The sequence below is a fragment of the Populus nigra genome, chromosome 1 (genome assembly GCF_951802175.1).
Source record: "Populus nigra chromosome 1, ddPopNigr1.1, whole genome shotgun sequence".
Classification (NCBI taxonomy): Eukaryota; Viridiplantae; Streptophyta; class Magnoliopsida; order Malpighiales; family Salicaceae; genus Populus; species Populus nigra.
In genome coordinates, this window is record NC_084852.1 from 2,393,024 (window position 1) to 2,408,670 (window position 15,647).

General features: G+C 32.1%; 1 protein-coding gene across 4 annotated transcripts; it reads right to left on the reverse strand.

The window, feature by feature from the left end:
- Nucleotides 1–10,309: 10,309 nt before the first annotated feature.
- Nucleotides 10,310–13,690, reverse strand: LOC133701401 (subtilisin-like protease SBT3.5). Of its 4 annotated transcripts, XM_062125311.1 has the most exons (10): nt 13,407–13,690; nt 13,244–13,335; nt 13,053–13,150; nt 12,819–12,974; nt 12,071–12,735; nt 11,908–11,996; nt 11,583–11,825; nt 11,375–11,489; nt 11,022–11,214; nt 10,310–10,940 (listed from the first exon to the last, which is right to left on the reverse strand). In XM_062125311.1, exons 1-10 carry the CDS (start codon nt 13,527–13,529, stop codon nt 10,381–10,383), a joined length of 2,334 nt encoding a protein of 777 aa, XP_061981295.1. In that variant the 5' UTR covers nt 13,530–13,690; the 3' UTR covers nt 10,310–10,380. The 4 variants fall into 4 exon arrangements, with proteins under 4 accessions (XP_061981295.1, XP_061981302.1, XP_061981309.1 ...); XM_062125318.1 differs by lacking the exon at nt 13,407–13,690 and having other exon boundaries at nt 13,053–13,146; nt 13,244–13,334; XM_062125325.1 differs by lacking the exons at nt 12,819–12,974; nt 13,053–13,150; nt 13,244–13,335; nt 13,407–13,690 and having other exon boundaries at nt 11,908–11,972; nt 12,066–12,089.
- Nucleotides 13,691–15,647: the final 1,957 nt, after the last annotated feature.

Consider the following 15,647-nt stretch of genomic DNA (forward strand, 5'->3'; position numbering starts at 1 on the left):
ATATATATCAATAATAAATATATAATTATTAAAAAAATACAAAAACTAATATCATTTCAATGCCTTGTCCCAGGAAATTCGTGTTTATGATAGTGAAAACGATATGCTTGTTTTCCTTTAATGCCATCATTGAATAAAACAAATTAATTTATTATTTTTTTTTCATAAAACGTTTAAAATACGCATCAACATTCATAAGCCAAATGTCATGACAACACGACTAGAATGTAGGGATGCACACATTAGTGAATTAATGTTTTTTTTTTTTTAAAAAAATATATTATACTGACAAACAATATTGCTATGAGAAATAAATAAGAAAATCAGGTTGAATTTCGCTCACAAGTCGTGACAAGAGCTGATCTTATGCTTGCTGGAGACCATTAATTTTGCATGTAAATGTTTAACGTGAGCGATAACTCCTGATACGTGGGGACAAGCCATTGAAGTTCCTGATAGGGATTCAGATGCGTCACCGTCATCTCCGTTGGCTGGTGCGGCTATGTCAGGCGACTATCATCAACCAGACATGGGATTATTAGGTGGTTAATGACGACAAAATACACACAGAAACAAAATGCGAAAACCTTCAACTGCGTTTGGAAGATCTGCGTTGGTGCATCCTGCAATATCTTATAATATGGTCTGTTGTGCTCAAAAGGTATCCCATCCTGCTATCCTTTGACGGACCACAGAGCACCGTTTATGGTCTGTTGCAATCGGAAGAGTTGAAGTTCTCTCCGAGCAGGCATATTCCTTTCAAACCAGATGGCACAGGACAAATGCCAACGAAAACTTTAGGATTCTGGCCACGCTCTTGAGACACTGTGTTTGGTTCTGTGATGGCTTTTGTTTTTCTATCTCATCACGTGAAAAAATAGTTTAGTTTTTTTTATTTTATATGTAAAAATTTATTTATTTTTAGTAATTTTAACCAAAATCATATTTTTTAAAATATATATTTAAAAAATTATAATTAAAATTATTTTACCCCACCAGTTTGGGAAGCTTTTACTACCATCATTGGCACCTACTACAGGGCCATAGGAGTTAGAAGCTTCCTTGGCAATTAATTAAAAAAAAATTACTAAGGCTATTCCTTGATAACGTTTTTCACAAGCGACGGCCTGGTGGGGGCTGTGTAGTAGATTCGTTCAACCCACCATCATTAGTCTTTAAAGTAGGTAAGTGTTCTGCGATATGGCATGGACACAGTAAAATATTTTTCTAATAAAATAATAGTTAGATAATGACAGCACTTTTAGACGATCAGGAAAAATTTAGAATCCGAGTCATTCGTTTGAATAATTTCAACAATCTGATTAGTTTAATAATATAATTATAAAAAATCCAACAACAATATAAAAATAATGATTAATAAAAAATAAATAGTTGTTAATATTATAAAAAAATATTATCTATCTTTAAAATATCTCAATAGTTTTATTTGATATAATACAAAAATAGAATGAAAACAAAATAACTTCATAAAAAATAGAAAATATTTGAAGTTAAATTACCTGTAAATAAAAATGCAAAGACAATAGATACCTAATTTAATTTTTTAAAAGAATTAAAAAAAACTAAAGTCAAATCAGACTAATTTTTTAAATTCATGACCTGGTTCATGAGACTGTATTATTTCATAGAAGACAAGCTCATAAAAATCATGAATTAATTTTTTTTTTAAAAAAAGATAATAAATTCTAAGATGAAATCTAATATAAAGACTAATTAAAATAATATAATAAAGAATGAAATTGCAAGAGATTAATAATTAAAAAAAGTAATAAATTGGCAAATAGAGCCGTCTTTTTTGTTGTTTATTCTAATTTTAATGTGTCCATCATTAATCCTTGCATCAGCTAGATTTTGCAACGGAGATCAAATATGTTAGGTAAAAAGAAATATAAATAAAAAAAATAAAAAATAATTTTTTTATAATATTATAAACTATAAATAAATCTTGTATCATATTTATAATTTTTTTTTCACGGTTGATAAAAACTTAGGAATTATGATTTTTTTATATCTTTTTTTTTTAAATCATTATAGCCAAACTGGCAACGAGTAATTTCATACAACCCAAGTTTCAATGACTTGTTAAAGCAGCCATAATTTGTTTTCAGTGATTAGAGTGGACTTTTGGAATTATGATTTTTTCAATGTAACGTGTCAAAGTGAGTGATGATTAATCAACAACTTCAGCAAAAGACCGAGATGACACCTTTATTTTAATGAATAGTTCTGTACACAGACAACATGGATGTTTAGGATTGTAAGGTAGAGTAATTTTAAAAAAATGCTTTTATCGTAAAAATGTATATTTTTTTATTTTTATTTATTTTTAATCAGATTAAATTTATAAAAAAAACTTAAAAGAATTAATTTAATATTTTTTAAAATAAATATATTCTTAAAATACACTTCAATATTAAAAATTGATTGTTCTAACACAATTGCCTAAAAAAAACTAGGAGAGTGGCTAATTGATATGAGAGATTTTTTTCATGTGCATAATTCTATATTAATCGGTATAACTTTTAATCTAGTTATTGAAACGAGTTATAATTTTACTAGGACATATTATAAACTTTGTTTCATATATAGTTAAATTTTTGTAGCCAACTTGATTATCTCGATTATAAATTAGGTTAGAGTAGTAATTGTCATTGATCCCATCACATAAAATTGATTGTTCTAACATGATTGCCTAAAAAAAAAAACTGGTAAAGTGACTAATTGATATGAGAGATTTTTTTTATGTGTATAATTTTAAATTAATCGGTATAACTTTTAATCTAATTATTAAATCGAGTTATACTTTTACTAGTACATATTAAAAACTTTGTTTCATATATAGTCAAACTTTCGTAGCCTTATGAGGTCGGTAAAACCCCGAAATAAGGCACAAAAGTTACTACTTTTAATTTGCTGCATTTTCTTAGCTATTTTAGGATTTTTTCTATTTAGTTTGGAAATCTCTAATAATTCTTTCAACTTTGTTTATGATAATTTTTTCCTAGTATATAAACAACCTTAAGAGTTGTAATATGGAGTTTTGATTATTGTGATTATTATAATAGAATTACTATATAGTAAAACTATGAATTAGGTTTTTAGGATTCTTTTTTCTGAAAATTTTTCATTCCTTATTCTTAGATTTTCATTCTTTAGGTTCAGCTATGTTAATTGATATCAAAGCCTGATGATTCCTTGTGATTTTTTATTATGTTATTGAATCAGTATGATTAGAGTTTGTAGAAAAGGATGAGTCTATTGTGGAGGATGAGTTCATTGAGGATTGTGAAGATTATAATGATAATAGATTTTTAGCTAGTCTTATGAATCCATTTCAAAGGCGAGAGTAGAGAAGACAACCTCTTGATTGAGACGAGCATCGTGAAGACTTAGCGTTTTAGATAAAACTCTCTAAATTCATAAGAACCTTATAAGTAGAGGAGTTTATTGATAGGTTGCACGAAGAAGAAGCGATTTTATTTTTTTTTAGTATAAAAAAGTCTAATAGCATACAAGGGTGAAGCTAATTGTCATCAAATTAAAAAAGCAGAGTTTTTTTTTTTGTGAGAATATTTCAAAAGGACTTAAAAGAGGTAAGGGAAACAAAGGATTAGTGATCGAAAAAAGATGAAAAAGAAAATAAAAGAGGTAAGAGAACATTTTCTTCTCTTCAAGTACATTTAGACTCTGTACCAATAACTCCATACATGAAGGCAGGGGGGACTGTTAACAAAGACATTAACAATTTTTACCAACTTATGATAAAACACCTTAGTGGATTACAATAATCCATCTATGACATCCTATGTTTACAATCATTGTGAATGATTTGAAAAGCCTATTAGAGGGCTCTCACCATAGAGAAGCAACATGCTACTAGGATAACCAAATTTTTTTTTTGTGAACACCTAGAAAAGAGGGGGGAGTTGATGAGGTTGAACCAAATAAAGGTAAAACTTTGTTGTTTTTATCATTATTTATTGAGAAGGAAGAGAAGAAAGAGAGTGTAAAGAATGAGAATGATGTGAGAAAAAGATTGGTGTGGAACAAATCATTGACGACTAATAATGCTTTTATGGAGTCTGATAGTGTTACAAGGACTAATTCTTGGTATACTTTATCTATGTTTCCTAAACATCTGATATTAGCATGCCATAGGTCAATGGAGGGTAAAGATATTAGCACAACTTTTAATGATGGTACTCTTTAGTCACTAGAATAATAAAGAGTGGTTGGGGAAAGACATTTAAAAAACTCTTTTTTTATAGAGCACAAAAAGAGCAGTTTCTAATCCCGTAACTCTAATGATCATCAACAACATCAATGCAATTCATTTAAGAACCATGATTTGAAGCCTTTCAATGTTTTTAAAGTAAAATTTTTTTCCTTCTGTCTGATGAATGAGAAGAACTCATGGGCGAGTTCTTTCCAACATAGATAGATTGATGCAGTAGATTTTTCCAAAACATACAATCTCATGTTAATGGACATACCTTTCAATTTGGCCTTTAGATAAGCTAAAAGTTTATTAGAAGATTTTAGAAACACTATTTCCTATAATGTTGAATTTTTATAGCCATTTAAGGTTGATAAGGCCTCCAAATAAGACTTAAAATTTACTATTAGGGATTTGCCATTATTTTCTAGTTATTTTAGATTTTGTTTTCTATTTACTTTATATCTTTTTAATTATTTTTTAGCTTTATTTAGAATTTTTTCCCTAGCATATAAATAGTCTTAAGAGTTGTCACATGGAGTTTTTATTATTGAGATTATTAGAAGAGAATCATTCAGTGCTAAAACTGTGAATTAGGATTTCTGCGTGATCCAATCTTTCAAAATTATATCATCCTTATTCTTTAATTCCTATTTCTTAGGTTCAACTTTGTCATCGACTAGGCCAAAACTCAAACAAACTGTTTTTCAAAACTAATCTTCTCAAAGCTTTTACTTTGGTTAACTTGAAACTCTGCCTTTGCAATAATCTCCTTCAATCCAGAACTATGACCTAACTGTATCATCTTGGTTAACATGAAATTTCAATCTACCAATTTCCTTTAACTAGAACCTTGGTCTTTGTCTTCAATTCAGTTAACTTGAAATTTCAATCTGATGATTCCTTTTAACTAGAACCAGATTTTATGCCTTCAACTTGGCCAACCTAAAATCTCAATATGACGATTCCTTTTAAATAGAACCTTGGTCTTCGTCTTCAGCTTGGTTAACCTGAAATTGTAATATAATGATTTCCTTTAACTAGAACCTTGGTCTTCAACTTGGTTAATATGAAATTTTAATCTAGCGATTTCTTTGAACAAAAACTTTGGTCTCTTTCTTTAACTCGGTTAACCTGAAATCCTAATGTAGTGATTCTCTTTAACCAAAACTTTGGTCTTTATCTTAGTTAACCTAAAATCCCAATATGATTATTACCTTTAATCAAACCCAAAATTTCTGATACTTTTCGATCATGAGGTTTGAAAACTTGATGCTTCCTGATTGTAGGGTTAACCTAATACTTTCCAACCTTGAGATTTGAAAACTTGGTGCTTCCTGATTGTAGGGTTAACCAGAAGACTCTTCCTGATGATAGGGTTGATCTTCTTATTTTCTTGAGAATTTCCTAATAGTAGGATTATCCTCATTTTCTTTCTTGATTGTAGGGTTTAACTAATATTTCTCAATGGTGAGGTTTGAACTTGATGCTTCTTGATTGCAGGATTGACCTGATACTTTCCGATCGTGGGGTTTGAAAATTATGTATGCATCCTATCAATAATTATAAAAAACTTTTCTAGTGTTGGCCTCATCTTGGATTGTCAATCAATTACAAAGTTGCCTCCAGTTGAACCATACTCTTCTTTTTTTATTTGAACATTATTAATTGATTTGACCAAGCTTCTTTGTATTATCTTCATAAAGGATTTTATGAAACTCATCAATGGATCCCTTGCTTTCAAACAATCACCTTCTCCTCGAGATCTAACAATGGACTTTCAAATAGCATGCCCATTCCTATCTCATTATTAAAATGTAACCAAAAGGATGCTAGTTTTGAAAGTATTTTGAAAATTAACTTAGTTAAAGACCCAATACATATCATTCAAAACATGCAATCATTTGATTATTTTGTATTTTGAAAATAAAAATTGACTCAATGTAATATTAAAATAGTTTGTTTAACTATTTTATGGTTATTTATGTTAATTTTAAACTTTTATTTTTGGTACATAATAAGGTGACTTTCTAGAGATTTTAACACCAAAAGGTTCGAGGAACTATTTTATCAGCGTGTATCATAACTAATAACTTAATTCGTGAAGTTGTGACTTTTATGGAAAAGCTTTTCACATTTTAAGAGTATTATTTATCAGTTCAAATCACCTACTTGATTAAAAAAACTTTTAAAAACACGTAATGCAGGCTATGACTCATAGCTATGAAAAATAGAAATTCATAGGCTTAAAAGGTGTTTGAGGGTTTCAATGACCTAGAATTACCACAAACTATTCACTTATCTTTCTTTCTTTTGATGTCTTTGTAAAAGAAATGATGTATAACCATATCACACTTCTTAACAATACTTTTCATTAATAAAACTCCCATTATTATCAATCAAATAGCTATGCCACTCCTTTCAATAAGAATTTTCAACTCAATCAATCAATGATTCAAGAAGCTTTATGACTATGTCATTTATTTCATTGTCAATTTCAAACTTAAAGAGAAAACTAAAACTCATTGCTTGTCATTTATCTTATGATACTCCTTCATATTTTTGTTGTCTTAATAGAGACCATAAAACAACTCCAATTTTTTATTTGTTGGATAACTTATCTTTTATCTAATCATTTGAAGATATAATAATCTTAATATTATTTTCGTTAAAAAGAGGCTCTGTCATAGATACTAAAAGACATGGTATTTCAAACTTTCTTGTCTTTTGATCTTTTGGTTGCGTTTTCCCTTCAGTTTTGTTTCTCTTTCTTCCTTTTTTTTTTCTTTTTTTCCCTCTCTTTTTTGTTTCACCCATGCCCTCAATCATCAACTTTTGGCATTGGTTGTGCCTTTTTTTTTCTTTTTTCTTTTTTTCTATTTTTGGCCCCTTTTCAATCTTTCATTTTCATCATTTCCTTCACCATTGATTCTATCATTATCTCCATCATTTCAACTGAACATTTCTCGTTTGCTCTCAATATGGGGTATGATCTAGGTTAGGGTTTCTTTTTAAAAGATTCCATCAAGCTTAAATTGAGACTATAAAGGATATATATTTTAAAAATTATGAAAGGAATAAACAAAAATGGCCTTTTACCATTTCAAGCAAGATTAGTTAGAATTGATAAATTTTAACCTCGTCCAACAAAATGATTTGAACTTGCAAAAAATCATGATTTGCAAGTTTATAACTACTGAATCCACTACGAGTCAATATGCATACTACTAAAGCTTAGTTTTATGATGTGTGGTTCAAATTCATGTGAGTTCAAAATTTATTAGGTCACTCCATATTGCTTGTCATGTCGTTTTAGCAAACATAAAATCATTTTAGAAATCACAATTTTATATACCAGCTTAAGGCAGACCCTATGAGACTATCTTGAAAGAAATAGATTAACATTTTGTCATTCTGGATAACTTTAGCTATCTTGTTGTAGTATAGCCGAAGATGAGTATTTGGACATTTTAGTCCGGTATACTTGATAAAGTCTGACACTTTGAACTCCTTTGACACCATAATAGTTAGAACTAAATAAATTTTAGCTGCTAGTACAGGGTTGTCAGATCATTTCCTTCAACTTCTCTCAATTTCTCTTCTAGAGCAGGGACCAATAGTTTTATCATCAGATGGTCCTTCAGCTTTCAAATGCATAATAATCAGCTTTTAAATTTTTCTTTAAAAAGATGTTTAAATAATCTTATAATTTTTGGCCATATGCAAGAAAAAATAAAATATTTTTTTATCTGTATTTTTTAGACTTTGTTTGGCAAAATCCCATTTTGTTTTGAAATAAAACTACCCAAAATATGCCTAAGGGGTGTTTTTCAAACACACCATTTAACCAAAAAAATCCATTAACAAAAAATGAGAAACCAAACAGGATCTTAAACCTTTGACCTAATTTGACCTTATTAAGTTGACCTAAAATTTTTGTTTCAACCATAAATCAAATAAAAAATCTTGATTTGACCCGTAACAATCAAAAAACAAAACCAAAACCAAAAAATAGATTAAACACTTAAAAAACATAAAATCTAAAAAATTCTTGAATAAAACAGATCAAACACATAAAAAGATGAACACCAATAACATGAAGAACATTGAAACCCAACCTGGCAACGTGGGTTCCAAAATAGACCAGATTTGGTAAAAAAAAGAGCACATACATGTTGAACATCATATAAGGATCAATAATCTAGCATCCATTCATTTCAATTATTAAAGAATCAACATGATTTTATCAAAATGAGTTTTAGTTCTAAACCAAAATCTTAGGATTAAAAACCATCAAAAACATGTTATTGATGCAAATAAATACTAGATTATCTACTAATCAAATACAACGAAGGTGTCTGTGCAAAGAAATGGACCAAACTCGGTTAAAATCTTGGGGCTAAGCTAATGTTCTTTCCAAGAACACAAAGAACATTGCCTAGAAACCTAGCCACAAACCTAGCAAAGGTAGCCAATGTCAAGGCCTAGAAATGACATTTTTAATGTCCAAAACATACCTTTTTTATTCAAACATGTCACAATATCATACACAAACATGTTTGAATAAAACAACTAATAAAAAAAATAAAAACATTGAATCATAGATGAGGTATCAAATCTAAAAAACTATCAAAGTTAAAATCGACTATATGTTTATGCAATATGAATTCAAAATTGGTTTTCTAAAGACATTTTATGCATGAATATACCTAGCAAACCCATGATATTGTTTGCATAAGTGTTTTTTCTTCTTCTTTGACTTCTTTTCAATTATTTTTAAAAATTTTATCCTTTAATATTAGATTTGTATTTTATTAGGTTATCTCACTCTAATGACATGGATTGTGAGTTTGGCTTGTTAACCTAGTTGGCTTGAGTTTTGTTTGTTAATAAAATTTTTATTTTCAATTTCATCCTTTAAGATTGAGTTAATTGGAAATTAGACTTCATAATTTGTTTTATTTGCTTTCTATTAGGTTTTCTGGTCTCATAAACTGAGAATAATGCTTAACAGGTTAACCTGAGTTAATTCAGGTTATTTGTTTGGTTTTTGTAATTGATTTTTTTTTTTAATTTTGTTGATTGAGAATTGAAATTCCTAATCTATTTTGATTTGTTTTTTTATAGGACCATCTTGGTCTCATGATCAGGGGTGTGAGTTTTTACATTTTTATCCTAGTTAAATCAGGTTGTTTTTTCTATTTTCTTTTTAAAAGGTTATCTTGGTCTCATGACCCGAGTCATGGGTTCTTTAACAATGAATTTGCTTTTTATTAGGTTGTCCACGTCTCATATCACGGGTCCTTCAACACTGGATTTGCTTTTTATCAGGTTGTCCACGTCTCATGATGTAGGTCGAGGGTTTATTAGGTTAACTCAGTTGACTTTTTTTTAATTGACTTTTTTTTCTCAATTTTATCATTTAATATCGTGTTTTATTGGGAATTGAGCTTTATGATTTGCTTTGAATTGAACTCTCATTCTCATTTATCAGAGTCATGGATTTTGCAGGTTAAATCAGGTCATTTTTTTTTTATTTTCTTTCTATAAAGTTATATTTGTCTCATTACCCAAGTTATGAGTTTGACGGGTTAACTTGATTCATTTTTTAATTGATTTTTTTTAATCTCATCCTTCTACATTGGACTAATTAAGAATTGGATTTTTTTAATTTGTTTTGAATTGTTTTCTATGAGGTTATTTTGGTCTTATGACTCGGGTCGCGGGTTTAACAAGTTATGCCTTTTTAGGTCATTTTTTAATTGATTATTTTTTAATTTTATCCTTTAACATTGATTGATTGAGAATTATGCTTCATAATTTGTTTTGGTTTTTTTTTATAGGGTTATCATAGTCTCATAACTTGAGTTGTGAATTTGACATGTTAACCCGAGTTGATTCAAATCAATCCAATATATTGTTATCTTAAAAAAAGATGTCATGTTAAAAAAATTTATTAGTCAAACTATGTTTTTACAAGTTGTCATGATTGTTTTTAAACATGCAAAGTCAACTGAGTCACATCGAATTAATCCCCACATAATTTAGTTTTTCTTTTACACTATCAAAAAATTAAAACATTGGCAACATTTAAATTTTTTTTATTTTAAAAAAATTTGACCCGACTCATAGCGTAACGCGGATCAATAATCTAATATCTCCGTAGCACGTACAGATATTGGACTCCTAACAAAATGCTCACCATCAGTCCATGTTAGGCTCCCAAATCTATATTCTCCCTGAACTTTCTGACTCGACAAGAAGGTAACTCTGAAGGACAGAATTTTGTTGATCCTGTTGAAACTTAAAGTTTTAGGCTCTACTGCCATGCTTATGCCAATTGGAGCCTGAACTATAGCTTTGTACACTGAATTAACATTTCCCACATTTGTCACTTTTCTTGTCACTGTTACTTTTGTTTTCAGGTTGGGAATGGTGATTGAAGGGAGATTGAGGTTAAGTCTAGTATTGGTCTTTTTCATGCAATTGATTTTGGTATTGGTTAACCTGGTAATGGATGAACTACTGTAGCCTATGGAGCAAAGGTATTGAATATATTCCTCTGTGGTGGTGTCATAAACAAGGCCTGGATAGGCTGCTTTTTCAGGATTGACATGTCCCCCACCCATGTCAAATGGGTCTGCTTCCTTTCTTGTTGAGCCCTCCTCAAAGATTTTCATTCCATCTGTTCCAGTTTGGGAAGCTGCAGTTTGTTTCATTTCGTCAGACTTTTGCTATTAACCTGTAAAATGCGTTAAATAATTGAGGTTTGAATTTGACTGACCAGTTGTGACAAGAGCTGATCTTATGGCTGCAGGAGACCAATTTGGATGTAAGGATTTAATGAGAGCTACAATTCCAGATACATGGGGACAAGCCATTGAAGTTCCTGATAGGAATTCATACGAGTCACCTTGGTCTTTGTTGGCTGGTGTATATGCAGCTAAGATGTCCACACCCGGTGCGGCTATGTCAGGCTACCATCATGAATCAGACATTAATGATGACATTATACACATTGAAATGAAAAGCGAACACTAAACATTGCCTATTTTCAAGATTTCATACATTTGGCTATTAGTAATTCTGTTTCAGGACTATTTTTTATTGGATACGAATTTAGTTTATTTTATATACCTTTAGAACTTCTGGAGTAATTGAACTTGGTCCTCTGGAGGAGAATGAAGCAAGTCGAGGAGATACCCTTTTGCCAACAACGGTCTTTGGAAAACTCAGCTTTGCAGTTGGAGACCTTCATACGATGTTAAAGGAACGTCATATATTTTCGTATAACCAAGCTTCGTGTGTGTGTGTGTGTGTGCCTCGACCTCTTCACAGTCCTTACCTAGCTTGTCTAATGTAGGAAAGTATCTGTGTCCCTACTTCATAATCTACTTTGACGCATGGAATCCACTCGCATAACTCAATCCCATCATTGTGAAATTGCGCATATATGAGTCCAACGCCTCCTGCTTGAAACACAGATCCTGAAGCAGAAAACATATCCTGTGTATCTGATTTTGAGAGACAAAGTATGATTTTTCCTGCTGCTAATGTTGGATTTAGACTTCCAGGCTGACAATCCTGGCTGAAGATATGGAATGTTAAAGCTCACAGGATGTACGAAGAAAATAATAGCTCTTCAAAGAACAGAAAAGGAGTGATCTTACCTCGAAACCATTGGATCCAAAGCTATGCGCTCAGAGTATGTAAGGCCCGCAAATCTGTGATTATGCTTACCTATAGTAATAGATTGACCCTGAATTCAACAAGCCAAAAAGAAACTTAGCACGGTCTATATTAGTCTGATTTGTTTCAGCATTATAACCTTACCCTGAGGGTTTTGTTGTTTCCAAGTATAATAGCTGTTGGAAAGGCCCTGTCAATTGTAGAGGCTGCAACTGTGGTGAGCCAAGGTGCTGTATTCGCAACTGTCTGTGAGATAGGGCCATCATTTCCTGCTGAACAGACTACTGTGATTCCCTTTGAAGTTGCATGAAAGGAGCCAATTGCAATTGAATTACGCATATCGACATAAGAGAACAAAGGAATGTCATTGCCAATTGACACAGATAGGATATCTACTCCATCATGTATGGCTTTGTCAAATGCTTTCAGAATATCTGCGTCGGTGCATCCTCCATCTTCAATGTTCCAACAAACCTTATAAATGGCTAAGTGAGCAAGAGGTGCTCCTCCTCTTGCTAAACCTGTAGCTAGTCCTTTATAGCTTGCTTTTGCAACGAAATTACCAGCTGCTGTAGAAGCTGTATGAGTGCCATGGCCATCTCCATCCCGCGGCGACATGAATTCCCTGCTTTCAGTTGTGTTGAAATGTATTTGATCCTGAAATCCTTTTACGAACCAGCGTGCCCCAATGATCTTTCTGTTGCAATTGTATGGCTTGAAGTGCTCACCCTGCTGACATATTCCTTTCCAACGAGATGGCACTGGCCCCATGCCTTCATCATGAAAACTTTTGGATTCTGGCCACACTCCTGCAGAATTACATACCAACCCAATTTTCAATGACCCTGTGAAAGAATTGGTGTCAGCTACCGAAGAAAGAAAGAAAAAAAACCTGAATCAATAACACCAATGATAGTTCCTTGGCCCATGTTGCTTTGTGTTAACAGATTTTGTGGAGAATGATGATTGAGACCAATGAATTCCCAACTTCTAGTAGTGTGAAGCTTGTGAATCCCATTTGGAATTACTTGAACAACACCAGGAAACTCTGCAACTTAAAGTAAACAATCTCTTAAAGAATGGAAATATTGTAACTGACTAATAGAGTTTTGAGCAATTATCGTGCCTGCTATTTCTGCCGCTTGAGACTCTGTAATTCTTGCAGCGAACCCAGAGAAGCCATGCCTATAGCTGTACAGAATTGAACTCTGTGCTGCTTCCTTACTTCAACAGAACAGAGGAACTTTTAGCTGTTTTATGTAAAATTACAAATCATATCAACCTTTATTTTCATGAGGGATGTTGGTGTAATCATACCTGCCTAACAATGTCGACAGCATTTGATAGTGAGTTTTTTTGGTTGTTGCTGGATCCTCATGCCTATTCTCTCCCATATACACAATGTGCACCTGGAAAAATTTCCATTTATAAACCACTTATACATACAGAGTTGTACTTTGCCTGAAATATTTAAACTCACTTTCTTTGCCGTCTCAGCATGTGTTACAGGAATATGAAGCTGGTGTTGAAGAAAAATGATAGCTAAGATCATGAAGAACTGATTTTTGCTTGACCCTCTCCATTTACTGGATTTAGGGTCCATCACGCAAACAGAAGTGATGGTTTGTGAGTAAGAATTTTTAAATTTTGTGTGCTAGTATTCTGTCAAGGTCTACAAGCTGGTCATTATTGCACTTGTAATTATATTTCGAGCTCGTAGGAATACAGGTAAAGGGGAGACCATTCTTTTGTTACACTTTTTGCTCTTTATGCTTAATCAATGCAAACGAAAGTGAATGTGATTGTGGGCTCTTCCGGGGTTGGAAGATAATGGGAGAATTGCTTCGAGCATGATAGACTGAGAATCATGTATGCATGTCATGTGGGCCATGAATTTATAAAGAAAGATTTTGCTAAAATTGATCCCTTTTCCCACCTTTCCTGCCTTTTTTTTATTTATTTAGTCAACATTTACAGGAGGGCATAAATGTTTTGTTAGGCTGCTTTAAAGTACTTCAAAGCATATTTATAGGCTTCTCAAACAATAGGCAATGATCATGCATTCATTTATCTCCTTCTTGGAAATTTGTTTGGTCTCATCACATGAACTTTCTGATATTCTAGAGGCATTTTATTTACTGTTGAAGTTAAAGGACATTTGTGGTTTTTTGTCTATGGCCAGGTTGATTTGATTGATGAAGCCCTTCTAAACGAGTGACAGCAGCAAAAAACACTCTTGAACTATAGGTTCGTCTACAATGCTTTCAAAGACACTTAAGAATGCATTGGTCGTGACTTCTAGTCTTCTGGTTCACTCATTTACGACCAATGATCACAGCATTAGGCCACGGCTTGTAGTTGGTGTAGTGGATGTCAAAACATTTGGAAAATTGTAAACTTACGTCACAGAAAATGTCATCTATTCTGAATTTTTATGTGATTTTTCAAACATATTATGAAAATCGTTGAGAATTATCCGAAGGCTTTGTAGAAAATGATGCAGGCCCCTGTAGACACAATCATTGTATTGCCTTGCTTTGAAGACTGGACGTGAGATTCCCAGCCCACAATCTACATGTTTCTCTTTAGCTTTCGATTTTTTTTGTCAGTTGAGTGAGACTTTCCCTTTTCCTTTAGCTGGCATGGCTTTAAGGAAAGTGTCTCTGATAAGGAATTCTATAATGCTTGGAAAAGGTCTTCAGGATGGATGATGACTTGGGAAAAAAGTTGGGAAGGCAATGGGCATCCTACTCTTTCTTGTGGACCGACCTCGTGCCCCATCAAACTATATTCTTAATTCATTTCTCTTGTGTTGTAATGGACAAGTCCCTGAATCCTAAACAAAAATGTTCTCCAAATTAATTAATATTTGATGATAGTTGAAATGCTACTTAACTTTTTGTTAAGATTTTCATAAATAAAAATCTTCTTATATCAAAATATAAGAACCAAGATGTATGAACATTTGATAATCAGTCAAGTCCAAAGTACATTGACTTGGTAGTTAGTCAAGCTCAAGGTGTCTGGATTTGACAGTCAACAAAGTTCAAAGTAACATGAATCTGATAAATATATTAGATCTAAAGTATCTAGACTTGACAGTCAGCAAAATCAAAGGTACATGAACTTGGCAGTAAGCTAAGTCTAATGTAACGTGGGTCTCTGACAAATGTGTCAGACCTAATATATTTGGATTTGGCAATTAGCCATGTTCAAGGTACCCGGACTTAGTAATTAGCCAAGTCTAGGGTAATGTAAGTTTGATAAACATAACATACCCAATGTATTTGGACTTGACAATGTGCCAAGCCCCGCCACAACCTTCCTTGGCACACTCAAGAGAATGACCTTCCTCCCTTAGACACGCCCAACAGAATGACAATCCTCCCTTGAACGTGCTTAAATGAATGACCCCTCTCCTTTGGGTCTAACCTAGGGGAAGAACTTAGCCTCTATGAGTTTAGTTACATTTGACATGTTGGACCTTAATCTCCTTACCCCTTTTTGATACATAAAAGTCCTTCAAGGACCCACTATATTTCCATTAAATATTAATATAGATGTAAAAGATATTTATCCCTTATTAAATGCTATGAAGGTAAAATTACATCTCAGACCCTTCACTTCATAAAATCATGGGCTATAAATACACCATGAGACATTTGGAACAAAAGGTTCACAATCTTTATTCTTTACTGTATATATATTTTCAGAGCATCTA

Excerpts from the sequence above, each read along its gene's own strand:
- LOC133701401 (XM_062125311.1), bottom strand. The coding sequence starts at position 13,529 with ATGGACCCTAAATCCAGTAAATGGAGAGGGTCAAGCAAAAATCAGTTC. Across the intron at positions 12,975-13,052 it reads TCAAGCGGCAGAAATAGCAG|AGTTTCCTGGTGTTGTTCAA; the intron begins GCACGATAATTG and ends TTTAAGTTGCAG. Across the intron at positions 11,215-11,374 it reads TTACTCCAGAAGTTCTAAAG|CCTGACATAGCCGCACCGGG; the intron begins GTATATAAAATA and ends TCATGATGGTAG.